Source organism: Saccopteryx bilineata, chromosome 2, assembly GCF_036850765.1.
Source record: "Saccopteryx bilineata isolate mSacBil1 chromosome 2, mSacBil1_pri_phased_curated, whole genome shotgun sequence".
NCBI classification, from domain to species: domain Eukaryota; kingdom Metazoa; phylum Chordata; class Mammalia; order Chiroptera; family Emballonuridae; genus Saccopteryx; species Saccopteryx bilineata.
Window position 1 is genome coordinate 133,032,179 of NC_089491.1, and position 18,977 is coordinate 133,051,155.

Consider the following 18,977-nt stretch of genomic DNA (forward strand, 5'->3'; position numbering starts at 1 on the left):
TTGGGCGCATGCAGGAGTCTGTCTGACTGTCTTTCCCTGTTTCCAGCTTCAGAAAAATGAAAAAAAAAAAAAAAGGATTAAGAAGGACTCAGCTCTGCAGTGGTTCCTTAGAGCCCATCTCAGTGTCTGCAGGGTCTCATCTGCCACAGCAAATGGCACATCAAGATAAAACCAGTCTATTTATTCTCTTAGGCCCCCCTACAGTTCCGTGTCTGTAGGTGGTATTTGGTGCAGACAGCTGACTACTTAGATGAACTTAACTTGATACTACAGCTGAGGTGGGAAGTCTATTTATTCTGTGAGGCAATTTTACCATTCAGCAATGCTCCTGTGGATCCGAGACACTGAGGTTTCAATATCAATTGGGTGGTACCGTAATCCTCTCAGCTCCAGCGTTTCATCCAGAGCTCCCACCACATATAATGCATCATGACGATCTGACAAAGAAAAGGGAAATTTATTTCATGAGACATTTTGAGTGCAATACAATGCTGGAGTTAAGAGCACATGGTTCAGACAGCCTGCCATGTCACCTGGCTCCATCACTCATTAGCTGTGTAACTCGTGGGAAATTACTCAAGTCTCTGCTTTGTGAGACAAGAAGAAAACAAAAGGCTAGGAGGATTAAATAAGATAATCCATGTAAAGTAGTTCCTGGTACATAAGTGCTAAAAATTAGCCATTATTATTACTACTATTACCACAACTGCTGCTACTACTACTATGTAGCAGGAGTTGTGCCAACTGTTGGGGAGACAAAGCTTTCAGAACACAATTCCTGCTCTGGATATTGACTGCTCCTGGGAGAAACAAACAGAGGCATTCCACTGTAACACGGTAAACCCAAAGAGGAGTATGTACATGGCAGAGGATCTCCCAAGCTTTGCTCAAAGGTTCAAGGGAGAGCTAGAAAGGCTGAAGCCAGGCTGGGCTGTTAAAGGTAAGTAGGAATTGGCCAGATGATGGCTGGGAGAGGGGAAGGGGAGGAGAGAGAGGATTTGAGATGGAGAAGAAACAAAAAGACATCTTCAAGAAATCCAGGTGTAAAGAGCAGCGTTAGAGAATGTGGAGAGGCTAGTTCTGGTTACTGACAGGGTTGTAAGCTGGCTGGGACATGGTAGAAATTTCATTTGTTTTTTAAAAAAGATTATATGGACATACTGTATGTACTGGCCTACATAGTTTATGTCTATACAGATACTGCATTTTAAAGTAGTTAGAGCATCGTCCCAAAGTGCAGAGGTTGCTGGTTTAATCCCCAATCATGGAACATACAGGAACAGCTTGATGTTCCTGTCTCTCTCCCTTCCTCTCTCTAAAACCAATAAAATAATTAAAAATATAAAGAAGAGAGATGATTTTGCTAAATTTTTATTTATGTATGTATGTATATATGTGAGAGGAAGGGAGACAGTGAGAGAGACCCCCACATGTGCCCCAAATCAACCGAGCTATCCTCAGCATTGGGGGCTGATGATTGAACCAACTGAGCCACTGGCTGCGAGAGCGGAAGACAGAGAGAGGGGGAGAGTAAGGGAAAGAGAAGCAGATAGTCGCTTCTCCTATGTGGCCTGACCAGGAATTGAACCTGGGACAGCCAAGGCTCTATCCAATGAGCCACTGGCTAGGGCCAATTTTGTTAAATCTTGAATGCAGTAGTTTCAAGAAAAGGTAGATTTCTGAAAACTCAGCAAAACAAAGTACTAGAAGATGTTGGAGATAAAAGTATGAGGAGGTCCAGCTGAGCTCCCATCATACAAAAAAGCTAGCTCATACAGATTGTAATAACAGGCCCTGGCCAATTGGCTCAGCGGTAGAGTATCAGCCCGGCATGTGGAAGTCCCGGGTTCGATTCCCGGGGGGTACACAGGAGAACTGCCCATCTGCTTCTCCACCCTTCTCCCTCTCCTATCTCTCTCTTCCACTCCCGCAGCCCAGGCTCCACTGGAGAAAAGCTGGCCTGGGCGCTGAGGACGGCTCCATGGCTTCCACCTCAGGCACTAGAATGGCTCTGGTTGCAGCAGAGCAACGCCCAAGATGGGCTGAGCATCGCCCCCTGGTGGGCATGCCAGGTGGATCCTGGTCAGGCGCATACACGTATCTGTCTACTACCTGCTTCTAACTTCGAAAAAATACAAAAAAAAAATGATTGTAATAACAAAACAAAAATTGAAACACAGCAGTTAAGGACTAGTGAGTGCCTTCTGTTTGCCAGCACTGTATTAGACAACTGCATCATGTCATTTAATCTCACATCATTTCCACAAGGCAGGAAACATTGTAATTCCCATCTTTCAGGTAGGAAACCAAGAGGTTCAGTGATAGATCAAAGTCACATAGAAAATGGCAGGGGTAGGCTTCAAAACCAGGGCACCTGGCAAGGGATGCCTCTCACCTATCTCTTCTCCAGTATGTCCCTGGCTGTGCATGAACTATAGAGAAACTATGGACACTTCTAGGTATAGAACAGATACAAGGAGCTAAGGAGAAATGACATGGCTCAATTCAGGCCTTTAAAGTCCAGTGAAGCTCTAGCAGGGCAGCTCAGGGGACAAAGCATCGCCCAGGTGTACCAGAGGTTGTGGGTTCCATCCCCAGTCAGGGCACACATGAGAAGCAATCAATGGGTGCAGAACTAAATGGAACAACTAAGTGAAATAAGTAGATGTTTTTCTCTCTCTCAAATCAATGGAAAAATTAAAGTCCAGTGAAGTACTTCTATCAGTTCTTGAAATATACATGAAGGCAGACAGAAGTGAAGCCATGACAATTAAATTGGCAGAATATGACTGGGGGGATTTGCTTATACCAGAGTCTTGCCAAACTGTCTTCAATCCAACATGAGGCACTAACAGGACAGAGGAGCACTTCATTCAACAAGATAGCTCTCTGCAATGATTCCCCATCAGGGATTAGGGCTGTTCCTCCTGCTCCCAAAATGGTATGCAGGAGTAGAAGAGCTAAAAGATGAAATATCTTCCCAGGGCTTGGTCAGGGATTGGAGTCACCCCCACAGGGCTGAGCAACTATGTCTGCCAGGGCATTCACTCCTTATCAGGCACACCTCCATGACTGAACTGTGCAAAGCCACAGGTCAGGGCTGCTGACACAGTGCCCTGGGTGCTCAGCTCCTAGGTGCTTTTCAGGGGCAAGGCCTTCCTTCAATATGAATTCACATATAGATTCAAGAGTTAATTAAATACACACACTCCACAATCCAAAGGCAGGCTAAGAAAGACCAGCCAGTACTCCTGGCTGAAAGGCAAAACAGGACGAAGGGAAGAGTGGGTGGGGGAGATACCTCCAGTGGCCGCTGTGAGCTCGGTCCGGCGGACAAAACCAAGGTATCCTGTCCGAGCCCAGAGTGTCTGAGCAGCATCCCCAAAGCTGAGGCGAGTGTTGAAATGATCAGCTTGAAGAGTCTCACTATCGTAGATGGTGTAATAACCACTGGCCGTATGGGGACTGTTTACCCAAATCTATAACAAGAAAAGGGCATTCGTCATATTTCACTAAGAACATACATTGTATATCAATTCAATTCTCTTAAGTGTCCCAATGATTTTAGTTTTTAATCTCATTTTTTTAATTTACTGATTTTAAAGAAAAGAAGTGAGAGAGACAAAGAGAGACAAACATTGATTTATTGTTCCACCCATTTATGCTTTCATTGGTTGATTCTTGTATGTGCCCTGATTGGGGATCAAACCTGCAACTTTGGTATATCGGCCAACTGAGCTACTCAGCCAGGGCTAATCTCATTTTTATATCAACAGCAACAACACAACTGCAACAATAAAGGCAGATGCAGCTGACATTTCAAGTGTTTACTAGGTGCTGAACAGTAAGTACTTTATCTTATTCATTCCTGACATATACAACACAAAGATCTAGTTCACACTATTGTTATTCCCATTTTACAAATGGAAAAAAAAAAAAGTTAAATAACTTGCCTAAAATGCAGAAACGAGGAGACTCACACCAAAGCCTGTGTGGCAAACACCATGCTCTTAACCATGTCCCTACACTGCCTCCCTGGCTCCTTTCTCAGCATCTTCCAGAGTCTCACAAAGGTTTCAAGGGATTATTTCTGTGCTTCAGAAACTAAGGTATAGAGCCCTAAAGAAAACACTATAGGGATCTAAATTGACCATATAAACAACCTAACAGCTAACAATGGTTGATAACACTAGTATTTACTGAGAACACATATGTTAATAGACACCATTCTAAGTGCATTACAGATACAGGTATTAATGCATTTAATTATCACACAATTCTACAAGGTAAGTGGGCTTATTATTTATGGATTAGGAAACTGAGGCCCAAAGAGGTTAAGTAGTTTGCCCCATACTGAGAAGCTGGTAAGTGGCAGAGCCCAGGTCAGCTGGCTCCTGTGCCTACAACACTCCTCCCAGGAAACTACTATATGTGATGGAACATCATTGCACCTCAAATATTTGGGGGGGGAGAATTAAAACTTTAAAAACATTTTAATACTAATATAAAAATGAAATACATTTTGGAGTAGAATATAGAATTTGCATGAATTTAAAAAATTTAATATTTGTGGCTCCTTAAATGGGTGGGAAGAGGTAGGATTTTCCATTTTCCTTTTTAGCTGAGGGAACGTGAGTGGACAACTCTGGGATTAGTTCTAGTTTGAGTGCCTAAATCGTCTATCCATCCTGCTCTCAATCTTCCCTTTCTGCCCATTTCATGCTTTATAGAGAAAGATTAAAACTCTTTTAAAGATGAAAATTCACAACAAGGGGGAAGTTAAAATAAAGGATCTATGACTTCTGGAATGTGATCCCTGTAGTTTTTCTCTGCTGAGTTTTCATAGTAAAGGTGAGAATTATACATACCTCTCCAAGGTGAGAGTCTCCAACAGGCCCCTTGGTCTCGGGATTAACAATAACCACTTTTACTCCAGGTAAAATCTAAGAATCAAAGGGAAAGCACAAAGATTCAATTAAATCTAATGCTCTCTAGGAAATGCAGTTACCTGGTCTCCCTCCCTCGAGTGAGGCGAGGCAGTGCACAAAGGCAGGAGCTAACAGGCAGTGCTCACAGTATTGCCCTCAGTGGAGACCGGAGGTTCAGTCAGATTCATCCCCAAAATAAAACAGGGAACCAACCAGTCTGCCTTTTTTCAAAGCAATGAGAAACTGCAGACCAGAATGTAGCAGTTTATAATTTGTAGACTAACTTAACCACACAACTGCCCTTTCCCATGACCTATCTCATTGGAGAGATGGTACCCTATAAAGCAGCGGTTCTCAACCTGTGGGTCGTGACCCTGGGGGTCCAACGACCAAAACACAGGGGTCGCCTAAAGCCATCGGAAAATACATATTTATTATACATTTTTAAATAATATATGTATTTTCCGATGGCTTTAGGCGACCCCAATGGCTTTAGGCGACCCCTGTGTTTTGGTCATTCGACCCCCGCCAGGGTCACGACCCACAGGTTGAGAACCGCTGCTATAAAGCAAAAAGGGCAGCAGGGAGGGACTGCCTGAGAGACTCCACTCCAGTCTATAGTGAGTGCTGGAGTTAGAGGGATCTGAAGAGTAAGACAGGAAGGTAGCAGTTCTGCAGGGAACAGAAATATGCCCAAGTGCCCCGGATCTCCCTAAGGAGGGAAAAGGAAGAAGCAGGTACTGGCTGAGAGAATCTCTGGTTACCTGAATTGTCTCTTAAACCTCTCTTTTCATCTTGGGTTTCTAAAGTATGCAATTACTTGAGAACCCTTACAATGATTATTTGGGCTCATGTATCTAAAGCCTCAAGGAAGGAAGAAATGGAAAAGCCCATTCCTGTTTCTGGATCAGGCACTGGGATATAGCTCCCAAGGTACCCAACTACTAGCTGAGGCAGATGAAGATTTGACAAGCACATAAGATCAAGTCCACTTCAAAGAGTTTAAACAGAAGAGTGAAACTGGAGTAAGCTCCCCTTGGGGTTGATCTACCACTGGATAAGTTAAACAAGATCCCTTTTTTCTTCCCACTTTTCTCTTCTGCCTTTCAGAATTACTAGAAGGGATTCTGAGGCATCATAACAATCTCTTCAAAGGAATGAGAAACTTAAAAGCTTACACCAATGTTCTGTCACCCCCAAATTGTCCAAAACTGCTAGAGACTGAATATTCCCAATAAAGACTGGAAAATCTAATCCCCAATGTGATGATACCAGGAGGTGGGACTCTGAGAGATGACTAAGTCAGGATCTCACGAAGGGGATCAGAGCACTTAAAATAGAAACCCAGATTCCCCTCGCCTTTTCTGCTATTTGAGGACAAGTGACAAAGTGGCCATCTGTGAACCAGAACTCCCTCACCAGAATCTGCTGGTGCCTTGATCTTGGACTTTCCAGCCTCCACAACTGTGAGAAATAAGTTTTTGCTGTTTATAAGCCACTTGGTCTGAGGTACTCTGTTAAAGCAGCCCAAATGAACTAAGGCAATAATTGTACTTCTCCTTGAACATTTTAAAGCATTCTAATCTGAGCAATTTTATCTCCACAGATAATCACTCTCAAATATTTTTAATATCTTCCCCATTTTGATTTCTGTTTGAGTTATAAACATGTGTATGTCTTCCCCGATCTTAAACCACACCCTTCTCCTATCTGCCATCCTATTTTTCTCCTTGTAACATTTACAAAGATAAAACTGGCTCTTTTTAAATTTTTTTTATTTGATTTGATTTATTCATTTTTAGAGAGGGAGAGAGACAGAGAGAGAGAGAGAAGGGGGGAGGAGCTGGAAGCATCAACTCCCATCTGTGCCTTGACCAGGCAAGCCCAGGGTTTCGAACCGGCGACCTCAGCATTTCCAGGTCGACGCTTTATCCACTGCACCACCACAGGTCAGGCAAAACTCTCGCTCTTTTTAAGTTTACTCATCTCTCCACCTTGAATATAATTAACACTAAATTTTGCTGTTTTTTCAAATAAGAATAACATGTCAGTAAGATTAAAACAAAAAAACAAACACAACTATGGAGCGGCTCCCTCTGGGAAACACGCCCGCACCTTTCCCCAAGTGCATTTTCCTTGTCTCTCCTAAGCTCCAAAGGCCCCCTTTTGCCCCTGTAAGTAGTTTCCTGAGCCCATTTCTTTTTTTTTTTAATTTTATTTATTTATTCATTTTAGAGAGGAGAGAGAGTTAGAGTGAGTGAGGGGGGGGGGGAGCAGGAAGCATCAACTCCCATATATGCTTTGACCAGACAAGCCCAGGGTTTTGAACCAGTGACCTCAGCATTCCAGGTCAACGCTTTATCCACTGTGCCACCGCAGGTCAGGCTCTGAGCCCATTTCTTCTACACTCACTTCTTCCACCTCTGTGACTTTCTAAATAAACTTTCTCTTATAGTTTCAGTCTTTGCTCTGAATTCTTCCTCAGCCAGAACTCAAGAACCGAGGTTGCTGAACCGAGATTGGTCTGACTCCACTGGTCTGACACCTGGTGCTGTTTTTGCTGCCAACAATTCCAGGTCATAGAAATAAAAATAAATAATAAATAATTAATAATTAAAATAATTTTTTTAAACTATAAAAATTAAGAAAATTCAAAGGCCCTGGCCGGTTGGCTCAGTGGTAGAGCGTCGGCCTGGCGTGCGGAAGTCCTGGGTTCAATTCCCGGCCAGGGCACACAGGAGAAGTGCCCATCTGCTTCTCCACCCCTCCCCCCTCCTTCCTCTCTGTCTCTCTCTTCCCCTCCCGCAGCCGAGGCTCCATTGGAGCAAAGATGGCCCGGGCGCTGGGGATGGCTCCATGGCCTCTGCCTCAGGCGCTAGAGTGGCTCTGGTCGCAACAGAGCAATGCCCCAGATGGGCAGAGCATCACCCCCTAGTGGGCGTGCCGGGTGGATCCCAGTCGGGCGCATGCGGGAGTCTGTCTGACTGCCTCCCCATTTCCAGCTTCAGAAAAATACAAAAATAAATAAATAAATAAATAAATAAAATTAAAAAAAAGAAAATTCAAATAGAGTATTCTTATGTATGTACCCATATGAATTTGAAAGTACTGGCTCAATTGAAATTGTTGAATTACCTCCAGATTTCAATTAAGTCTTGCCCTGGAAACTAATATATTACATGGCTTCAGGTTTCTTTAAAATGAACCTTCTCTATTATAGGCCACCTTCCAAATGGTTAACAGAACTAATTACCTTTCCAGACTCTGAGAGGAGCAAACTCTGGGGGGCTCCCCGTTCCACAAGACGAACCCTGCAGAAGAACAATATTTGTTATATATCAGCCTTTAAGAATGATTGTACCATGCCTACTACAGCTATATAGTGCCTTCCCAAGACCTGTAATTAGTCTCTCCTTTTTATACTAGAGCAATTTCTCAAACTCAGCATTACTGACATTTTGAGTCAGAGAATGTTTTACTATAATTTTTGTAAGGGGCTATCCTGTGCATTGTAGGATGTTTAGCAACATCCCAGGCCTCTTCCCACTAGATGTCAGTAGCAACCTGCTTATTCTGACAACCAGAAATGTCTCCAGACACTGTCAGTGTCCTATCGAGGGCAAAATCTCCCTAGGTTGAGAACCACTGCACTTGGAGATGCACTACCTGCTCCAGCTGGGTCAGTACAGGGCACATCAAGGAGCACAGCTGAAGTCAGCGGGACTCGGGAAAGTGTCCCAGAGCCCCCGGGCCAGGTGCTCATCTTGGCACACAGCTAAAACACCCTTGTAAACTGATGAGGAGGAAGGCTTTTACTTCTGGGATCAGATAAAGTGTTGTTTCAAAAAACCTATGCTGCCTCATTTATCTTGTCTGTCCTATCTTTTATTTTTAAAATTGCAGAGGAAAGAGTCTATCCAATGTCACCAAATACCTTTACACAGGCAGGAACTAAGTATCACATCTTAATTTTAAAGAACAGTACAGCAACTGAGAATTAAAGGTTTCTTCTTACAAATGTAACTACTATATTATCAGGTATTAATAATGAAAACAAAATTTTCCCTCTTTCCATCCCCCCTGGGAAATACAAACAAAAGGATGAGGAGGAGGGCTGGCTCTCTTGAAGCTCAGACCTTTTTATGTTTAGAAACTCGAATAGGGAATGAGCAAAATAAATCTACTGTACCTGTCATGTCTTAATGATTTCAGATCTACATACACCGTAGTTGGATCAGGCCCTGAGGTTCCCTAAAGAAAAATAAATCAGTGCATTGTTTATTTAAAATTTAAATGACTATATTTTCATATTTCACAATTTCAAAGCAAGAAACATACTGCCCACAAAAATTGAGGGATATTTCAAAATGAACATGAAGCTATAAAATATCCCCTAATTTTTGTGAGCAGTAGATAATTCAGTCATATACATAAAAAATCCGCCCTGGCCGGTTGGCTCAGCGGTAGAGCGTCGGCCTAGCGTGCGGAGGACCCGGGTTCGATTCCCGGCCAGGGCACACAGGAGAAGCGCCCATTTGCTTCTTCACCCCTCTGCCGCGCTTTCCTCTCTGTCTCTCTCTTCCCCTCCCGCAGCCAAGGCTCCATTGGAGCAAAGATGGCCCGGGCGCTGGGCATGGCTCTGTGGCCTCTGCCTCAGGCGCTAGAGTGGCTCTGGTCGCAGCAGAGCAACGCCCAGGATGGGCAGAGCATCGCCCCCAGGTGGGCAGAGCGTCGCCCCTGGTGGGCGTGCCAGGTGGATCCCGGTCGGGCGCACGCGGGAGTCTGTCTGACTGTCTCTCCCTGTTTCCAGCTTCAGAAAAATGAAAAAAAAAAAGAGAGAGAAAAAAAAAAATCCAACCTCTATTTTTGAAAGCTAACCCTCTCTTCAACCAGATGAGGCAGGGTTCAGTCAATACCTAAAAGAGACTTGTGGCCTGGCTTTATCCTCACATTTCTTTCTTTCCTCCATTGGCAGAATGGGTCAGGGGCCTTCTTGCAGAGGCTAGAGAAGTACTAAAAAGTCCTCATCCCTGGACTCAAAGCAGGGATGAGACATCAGCTTTCATGGGGGTTTTTAAAATCAAAATGGTCCAAGCTGACAACAAGGGGCCCACAACTGGGCTCCAAGGTTAAAGCATTATGATGTTCCTTAAAAATCACTTGGAAAAAAAAAAGTCACTTGAGCCCTAGCCCTTTGGCTCAGCAGTAGAGCATCGGCTGGGCGTGTGGATGTCCCAGGTTCAATTCCTAGTCAGGGCACACAGGAGAAGTGACTATCTGCTTCCCCCCCTGCCATCTCTCTCTCTCTCTCTCTTCCCCTCCGGTAACCATGGTTCGAATGATTCAAGCAAAGTTGACCCAACATACTGAGGATGGCTCCATGGTCTCGGTCTCAGGTGCTAATTAGCATTGCCTGACAGGGGCTTGCTGGATGGATCCCAGTAGGGGTGCATGCAGGAGTCTGCCTCTGCCTCCCTGCCTCTCATTTAAAAAAAAAAGTCATTTGAAAAAAAGGTCACTTGACCATGATCACAGAAGACCTGAAAATATCCAACCATGTATGCCACCTTCTTTTACTCTCACTCTTGCCCATGCCTGTATTTTCTTTATTAGTCTACAAGCTATATAAAATCAGATTTAGTTTTTTCTGTTATTCACCCCCCAGGAATAACATGGCAAAGTTGCCATCTGGTTAGAGAAAAGAACACAGGCTTATTTGTGCTTCCTTTGCAAGAAAGTTGTAAAATATGAAGGAGACAGAAAAAGAGAAGGTAAGATAGAAATAAAATTCAAATAGGACACAGAAATCTTCAGTCGTTGTTACAGACCATAAAACTACTACTAACATTTACATAGTGCTTAAATACCAGGAAAAACTCCAAGCTTGTAGCACCTAGTGTAACTTAGTGATTCCACAGAACAACCCTGTGAAGGATGACACTATTATCTTCATCTTACAGATGAGCAAAACGAGGCACAGCAAAGCCAACATAAAAAGCCCATGGTCCCACAGCAAGTCAGGGAAACTGGTGCTCAAGCCAAGCAGTCTGTCCTCAGGGCCTCTGCTCCAGAGCACCACATTCCCCATCCATTCGTTCCCAAGCAAGATTTTATAATAGTCACCTGTAAACATATTGCTACATTGACTCTTGATCCAAAAGTGGTGCTGACAGCCCTAGGTGACAGACCGATGTCTTTAAAGAGCTTGGAGAAGGACTGTTGAAGGGCAATTCGGGGCCGCTCTTCGGCTACCACCACACACGTCCGGATGCAAGAGAGGTTGATCCCTCTGGTCTGTAAGACACCACGCACGTAAACTGAAGCTATCAGGATTATACAAGAACTGAATAGGCAGGGCTACTACTCTATCTCTTTGGTCAGGAAAAAACTGTATTCTCACCTCAGACACCCTCAAAAAAGGCAGAGGTTTCAGAGAATGCCTAGGGCATTCCACAAAAGTCATTACCCACTGGAAAATGTGCTCATTCTTTCTTTTCTCTTTCATCTAAAAACCTTAGATTCCTCAGCAATCTATTTTTATCCCTCCCCATTTCTGTACCTTCTGTTTCTCCCTATTTCAAACCTGACATATGGGACTACAAGGGAAAGGAATCAAGCACTCTTGCGATAAGTCTCTTGTCTCCTTTTTTCCCCTCCTTAAGATCATATATCTCTATCAAAGAAAATTCAGTGTTTTCTGACTTTCCCAAATGCCAGTCAGACATATGATCACTGGATACCTACATGAATGAGCTACCCTTTTGTCTTTGGGGCAGTCCCCAATCTCTAGTATTCTGAGATCACAAATTCTATTGGGAAAAATCCTACTGGGGGTAACAGTTCTCTTTCATCTTTACATAAAGTCATTTCCATTCAGCCTCCCAACCAGTTTTACCTTCTTCTCCACAAATTAAGACTCAGATTGAACTCTGAAAGAGTACATTAAATTAGTAAGTGGAAGCCTGACCAGTGGTGGTACAGTGGATAGAGCAACAACCTGGGATGCTGATGTCCCAGGTTCAAAAGCCCAAGGTCACTAGCTTGAGCATGGGTCATCTAGCTGGAGTGCAGGCTCACCAGCTTGAATGCAGGGTTGCTGTCTTGAGCTCAAAGGTCACTGGCTTGAAGCCCAAGGTTGCTGGCTTGAGCAAAGGGTCACTGGCTTGCCTGGAGCCCCACGGTCAAGGCATGTATGAGAAGCAGTCAATGAACAACTAAAATGTTGCAACTATGAGTTGATGCTTCTCATCTCTTTCTCTCTCTCTCTCTCTCTCTCAAAACAAGAGAGAGAGAGAGAGAGAGAGAGAGAGAGAGAGAGAGAGAGGAAGATAAATTTCCCGAGGTTTATAAAATACTTGTTTGACTGCCTAGAGAAAACCAAGCAGATATGTCTGCCAACCCCCACTCAGTATCATACCTGGCCCCATTCTTTAGAACCTCTCAGGATTGGCTACTTGTTATGGCTGCTTCTTACCTTGAGCACTTCCACTTGGTTTCCAAGCCCTTTGGTGCAGAGCTCCATTACTGAATAGGAGCAGAATGTATCCCTTATTTTGTACTGGTTGACGGTGGAAAGCCAGAGGAAAAGGTTGTTTTCTAACTCCATAGGAGGAATTAAGATGGACTGGTGACCTGAATAGACACTACAATACAGAAAGGCAAGAGCTGACATTATCAAGTCATCCTAGATTTCCTGATGTTTCAGAACACATTCAATTCAACAAATATTTACTGAGCCTGAAGCACAGCATAAAGTCATATTAGATATAAAAGTCTAAAAATCAACCTTGTTCACATGCAACTCACAAGACACAATAACTATAAAATAAAGCAGACTATGGTATATACCAGGGGTCCCCAAACTACGGCCCGTGGGCCGCATGCGGCCCCCTGAGGCCATTTATCCGGCCCCCGTCGCACTTCCAGAAGAGGCACCTCTTTCATTGGTGGTCAGTGAGAGGAACATAGTTCCCATTGAAATACTGGTCAGTTTGTTGATTTAAATTTACTTATTCTTTATTTTCAATATTGTATTTGTTCCCATTTTGTTTTTTTACTTTAAAATAAGATATGTGCAGTGTGCATAGGGGTTTGTTCATAATTTTTTTTTATAGTCCGGCCCTCCAACGGTCTGAGGGACAGTGAACTGGCCCCCTGTGTAAAAAGTTTGGGGACCCCTGGTATATACGGTAACTGAGATGTGAATAAAGGACATGGAGATCACTGAAAAGCTTGACCTGTGGTGGCGCAGTGAATAAAGCATTGACCTGGAATGCTGAGGTTGCCACAATTCAAAATCCCAGGCTTGCCCCATCAAGGCACACATGAGAAGCAACAGCTACAAATTGATGTTTCCTGCTTCTCCCCCCACCTTTCTCTCTATCCTCTCTCTAAAAATAAATAAAAATCTAAAAAAAAAAAAAGTACACATTTCAGAAAAAAAAAAAGATCACAAAATAAGGAGCCAATCATTCAAACTGAGAAAGCTGGGGCTGGAGGTGATTTTAATGTGTAGGTGACACTTGAGCTGGGGCTTGAAGAATGAGGAGTTTGACAGTAGCTAGAGGAAGTAAAAATGGTGAAGAGAGTATTCCAGGAAGAGGAACAGCATATGCAAACGCATAGAGGTATAAAATTACATGGTGTATTTAAGGTTGAGGGTCGACAGAAATAGTATTCCAGTGTGAAACTCCAGGGCACAGGACGCATGGGGGGCGGGAGGTAGTGAAAAGTGAGGCCCAAGGGCTGGGGTCAAACTGTGAAAGGGCTTAACTATCGTATGAAGGGTTTAGATTTTATCCAACAGATCATCACTGTAGCTTTACACTGGGGCAAAACTAGCAACATGGAGGAGGGCTTGGAGACACAAGACACTGAAGGTTGAGAGGCAGTTAGCAGAGACTGCAATAGTCCAGGTGAAAGATGATGAGGGCTCGAATCCCAACCGTGCAACCGGCATAAAAAGGAAGGAGTGGCAGAGTCACATATCATGTATTAATCTACAGCCATGAATCCTCAACTTCCTAAACCTGAGCATAGATAAAAATGACCAGGAGCCAAGAAATTTGTATTTAAAAAATCCTGGAATTGCTGTCTCCACCTTCAGAGATCTAAGTCAGTCAGTTTGAGGAAGACCTATTAAATTTTTTTTAGACCCCTATGTGATTCCTATGTATAGACAGGATTAGGGACAACTGAGCCAAAGGACATAGCATTTAACTGGATGTGAGATACAAAGACAGAGAAGTTGAAGATAATGCCCAAGGTCCTAGTCTGGGCCCGAGGTGAATGATCTCATCCTAACAAAGATGGGGACAAAGAAGAAATATTGAGTTGCACGTGTCTGGGACAGATTCATGGAGATGTTCATCCAGGAAGTGAAAGTGTAGATTTGAAATACAGTTCCCTACATGGATAGTGGAAGGAGTGGCAATATACTATTCCACAAAAAACAGTCAGGCCAGGACAGACGTGCTACTTTCCAGTCACATGCTGTCATCCATCTCATATTCCTTCCTGCCAAGACTAGGGGGTGCATTCTGGCTGTCAAAGCATGACATATTTTACCCAAGTATCATCCTTTGACTTGGCTCTACTTCTAAAATGAGGATTACAGGATGGAGCAGAGAGCAGGTAATAAGATCACTGACCTTTCATATGAGGGCATAAAACCACAGAAAAGAATAAAAGAAATACAAACAAAACTTAACCAATATCAGACTTACATTAGGTACAGAAATTCTGTAAAAATCAATTTATTGAAACTTTACCAAATTAAGGAAGCAAAGGGAAGGATGGGATGGTTATAGCCTCCCCCCCACATCCCCAAACATTCTCTTTCTTTGCTTTTCCATTCTTACCTGCAGAGACACCAGAGTGCAAAGCCAAGCCCACAGTAAGGGTCAAGACAGACGGCGATCTGCCGGGAAGAATACAACTCACACTGGAGCTTGATGGCTCTGCAGAGAGCACTGACCGCGGAGTGGGACATCTGGAAAGTAAGGTACATGGAAGAGGATGGAACAGGCATCCCACAGGCAGAAAAACAGCTCCAGTGACAGTTTTGAGAAGCTTAGTGTCCCCCAAACTCCTCAAAATGATGTACATTTTCATTGATTCAAAAGCTTAATCTAAGTCTAACCTAAGACAACAAATTTCTGTTCATTAGTCAATACTGAGTTTTATGAAATATGAATTTAATTTCATACTGTCTTTAACTGTAACTCTTATTATCTGTTAGCTTCTATGCTAGATTCAGAACACAGCATAACACAAATTCCTTGGGATAACTTATTCCGGAAGAGCCAATGCTCTTATTTAAATATAGTAGGGACCGTTGATCCTCCACCTACTGGTCTCTGGTACAACCAGTTGGCCTCTACATCTGAAGTCCCTGGGGCAGTGGTCATCTCTATTTTTTGCAGGCCTGGCATTTTACCAGCATCCAGGGAGTGAGTGAATATATCTAGACTACTCTACCTTCACTCCTGTAAGCATGCCTGTTGTAGAGACACTAAAATCCAGATATGCCAACATCTCAGGAGTAGGCGGTTTATACAGCTGCAGCAACCTTTTCCGGGGTAAATCATCTGCAAGGAATAAAAAAATCTAGTGTTAATCAGAACTGTTGGAACATGATAATCATTGCTCTTTAACTGGTTTTCTGTGGACTTGCTATGACCGAATTTAGCTTCTGGGATTTGCTAAAGCTTAGGTTTCTCATATTTAACCAAGTAGCTTACATATGTCACTCCTAGATGTGGGCTGGAGTTAAGGATACCACTAGGCAATATAAACAAGCAAATCTATATCAGGCAAATGTATTTACTAAAAGGCTAGTGAAAGATATTATAACATAGTAGTTTAAAATTAAAGATGCAGACTGCTGGTATTCAAATCCCAGCTCTGCCATTTTTCAGTGATATGATCTTGAAGTTATTTAACCTCTTTGCATCCATTTCTTTATCTCTAAAATGGTAATAATACCTCCCCTCATAGAATTGCTGGGAAGTTAATCCACACAAAGCAACTTGAAAACAACTGACTAAATGCTTAAAAAACTTAGTTATCATGTTGGTTTCAAGTTAAAGTTCATTATTTACAGTTTAGTACATGTTATATTAATCATGGACTGCTTTAAAAGTTGTTTTTAGCCCTGGCTGGGTAACTCCATTGGTTACAGCATCGTCCCAATATGCCAAGGATGTGGGTCCTGTCCGCAGTCAGGGCGGCACATACAGGAATCAACCAATGAATGCACAACTAATTAGAACAATAAACTGATGTTTCCTCTCTCCCTATCTCTCTCTCTTGTCAAATCAATAAAAAAAAAGTTATTAAAGTATTTTTTTTCTCCAAGTTAACATGGCAGACTTTTATGAATGATAATCTTGAATTAGGAATTATTTTCTTTTGCTCACTTATTTATTTTTATAAGAGAAAGTTCACTTAGAAAGTCTCAGAAGTAGAAGTGAGTCGTAAAAGAAATGGACTCAGGAAACAAGTTATAGAGGCAAATGAAGGGCCGGCCCTTGGAGTTAGGAGAGACAAGGAAAACATTCCTGGGGGAAGAGGGTGGGGAAAGATGCCCATGTGCCCCACAGACAGAGCCACCTATTTTTTTTAACTTTCAAAAAATTGTATTGATTTTTAGAAAAAAGGAGAGAAAAAAGAGAGAGAGAGAAACATCAATTTGTTGTTCCACATATTTAAGTATTTACTGGTTGATTTTTGTATGTGCCCTAACTGGGGATTGAACCTTCAGACTGACTGGGTTTGAATGTCAGTGCCACCTCTTAAACTCCCTGTGCCTCACTTTTCTTATCTGTAACATGAGGATAAAAATGGCACCAATCTAATAGGGTTGGTGCAAGGATAGAATTAGGTAGTACATGTGAGATGTCTGGCACATAAGAAGGGATCAATTAAAGAAGTTAAAATTGCCTGACCAGGCGGTGGCGCAGTGGATAGAGCATTGGACTGGATGCAGAGGACCTAGGTTCAAGACCTCTAGGTTGCTGGCTTGAGCATGGGCTTATCCAGCTTGAGTGCTGGTCGCTGGCTTGAGTGTGGGATCAGAAATATGATCCCATGGTCGTTGGCTTGAGCCCAAGGTCACTGGCTTGAGCAAGGGGCCACTTGCTCTGCTATAGCCACCCTCTAACCCCCTGTCAAGGCACATATGAGAAAGCAATCAATGAACAACTAAGGAGCCACAGTGAAGAACTGATGCTTCTTATCTCTCTCCCTTCCTGTCTGTCTGTCCCTATGTGTCCCTCTCTCTGTCTCTTTCTCTGTCACACACACACATACACACAAAAAAAGTTATAATTATGTAAGGTGCTTCCCATTGTAACATTTTAATCTTTACAACACTATCAAGTAGTTATTACAATCCCATTTTATAGACAGTTTTGCCCAAGCTAGTGGGGATACGTAGTGAGGAACAGAGTATTAGGATTTAAACCCCACAACTCACAATCTCCCCTCTCCACCATTTTCCAGGTAGCCTGTGTTTTATTACCTTCCTTATTAGAAATACCATCTAAAATTCATGCAAACTTTATGGTTTTCAAACAACTTTTTAAAACATTTTTATTTATTGATTTTAGAGAGAGAGAGATGAAGGGAAGGAGAGAGATAGAAACATTGACCTGTTCCTGTACGTGCCCTGACTGGGGATTGAGCCTGCGACCTTTATATATTAAGGCAACACTCTAACCAACTGAGCTATCCAGCAGGGCTCAAAGAGCTTTCATATCATATTGCATTTGATAGTCTCAATAAGTATGTGAGTCAGGCAAGGGTAGGTAGTATTTTAGAAAAGGGTAATCTCAGACAAAGTTAAAAAGAGAGTAAGGACTGAAGCTAGAACTACATTCCTCACAAAAATTAAGGGATATTTAATAGCTTCATATTCATTTTTCAAATATCCCCTAATTTTTGTGAGTTGTATATATAGAACCAGGTCTTTTGACTCGGAGTCCAATGCTGTTTCTACTATACCACATCTAGATCTGGACCATATCAGATCAGCCCAGTGCTTTACATGGCCCTACATGTACATGGTCATATCCAGCTCAGAATCCTAACCACCACTGATGATGCCAAAAGTACAGCAACACACTATTTGTCTTAAGAGTCCTTAACATTTGTAATCTGCTTCTTTGGATCAGGCTGTTGTAGTATCCAGCCTTTTGGTAATACAAGCTGACTGGGTATTAAGTTTTGCCTCTGTCTTAGCAGAGGCAATGTGTTATGAAGAGCTATGTAAACATCTTTGGCATAAGAATCTAGGAACTTGCAAGGAGTAAATGCTCTTGTTCCCTGAATTCTGGAGCAATCTCCCCGTCACCTGTGTCAATGATGGTTGGCCAGGTTTTCACATCCACTGCTGCTGCAGCCTCTCGGGACTTCAGTAACCTCATTAGCATCTGTGTGGTGAGAATGCAGGCGGCTTTGCTGACCTAGAAAACAAATGAACAGAAATAAGCACCAGGAGGCTTAGTGCCCATGTAGCACTAGAGGCTCCCGCTGCTGCTAAAAGCAGCTCGCACACCACACTGGAAAGAGCAGTATCAGTTTTTCAAAGAACACAGACAGGACAATGGAGATCAGTGCTTCCCCTCACATTTGTCCTTCCGGTAATGTGTAACACAATCTCCTCAAAATGATGGGCTTGTTCGTAACACAAGTAGTTTTGTTTCCAACAGTGAGTCTCAAATATTCCATAGTCATAATCTCAGTATGGATCCCATAATCTTTTGGTTTCATGAAGACCAGCATAAAATAAAAACATTGATTTTGTAGTGCTCAGGGAATAAGAGGAGTCAGACGATCACCTCTTAAGGAGTTAGTGTTTGTAAGTTTAGTGAATGGCTGGTAAAACTAACTAGACCAAGAACATGTCCTGAATTTGAGGGACTTGGTGTTTCCACAGAAACCAAGCTTCTCTGCTCCCCATACATGGAAAAGCTAATGACTGACCTCTCTGATAACTGTGTCATTGGAAGGAAACTTCCCTCCCTGCTGCTCAGGCCTGCCTTGCAG

General features: G+C 42.9%; 1 protein-coding gene across 5 annotated transcripts in view; it reads right to left on the minus strand.

Moving 5' to 3' along the window:
* The window catches only part of DIP2B (disco interacting protein 2 homolog B), a 306,098-nt gene that overhangs the window by 14,406 nt on the left and 272,715 nt on the right, over positions 1-18,977 (minus strand). For 4 of the 5 annotated variants that reach the window (XM_066257838.1, XM_066257837.1, XM_066257836.1 and 1 more), the window contains 10 exons: positions 18,283-18,394; positions 15,408-15,517; positions 14,789-14,919; positions 12,403-12,571; positions 11,052-11,222; positions 9,118-9,179; positions 8,182-8,239; positions 4,869-4,943; positions 3,302-3,479; positions 314-437 (listed from right to left, as the gene is read on the minus strand). In XM_066257838.1, the coding sequence (XP_066113935.1) occupies positions 314-437; positions 3,302-3,479; positions 4,869-4,943; positions 8,182-8,239; positions 9,118-9,179; positions 11,052-11,222; positions 12,403-12,571; positions 14,789-14,919; positions 15,408-15,517; positions 18,283-18,394 (1,190 nt within the window). Of the gene's footprint in view, positions 1-313; positions 438-3,301; positions 3,480-3,754; positions 3,788-4,868; positions 4,944-8,181; positions 8,240-9,117; positions 9,180-11,051; positions 11,223-12,402; positions 12,572-14,788; positions 14,920-15,407; positions 15,518-18,282; positions 18,395-18,977 lie in introns of those variants that run through there. The other variant, XM_066257839.1, reaches the window with a different exon arrangement.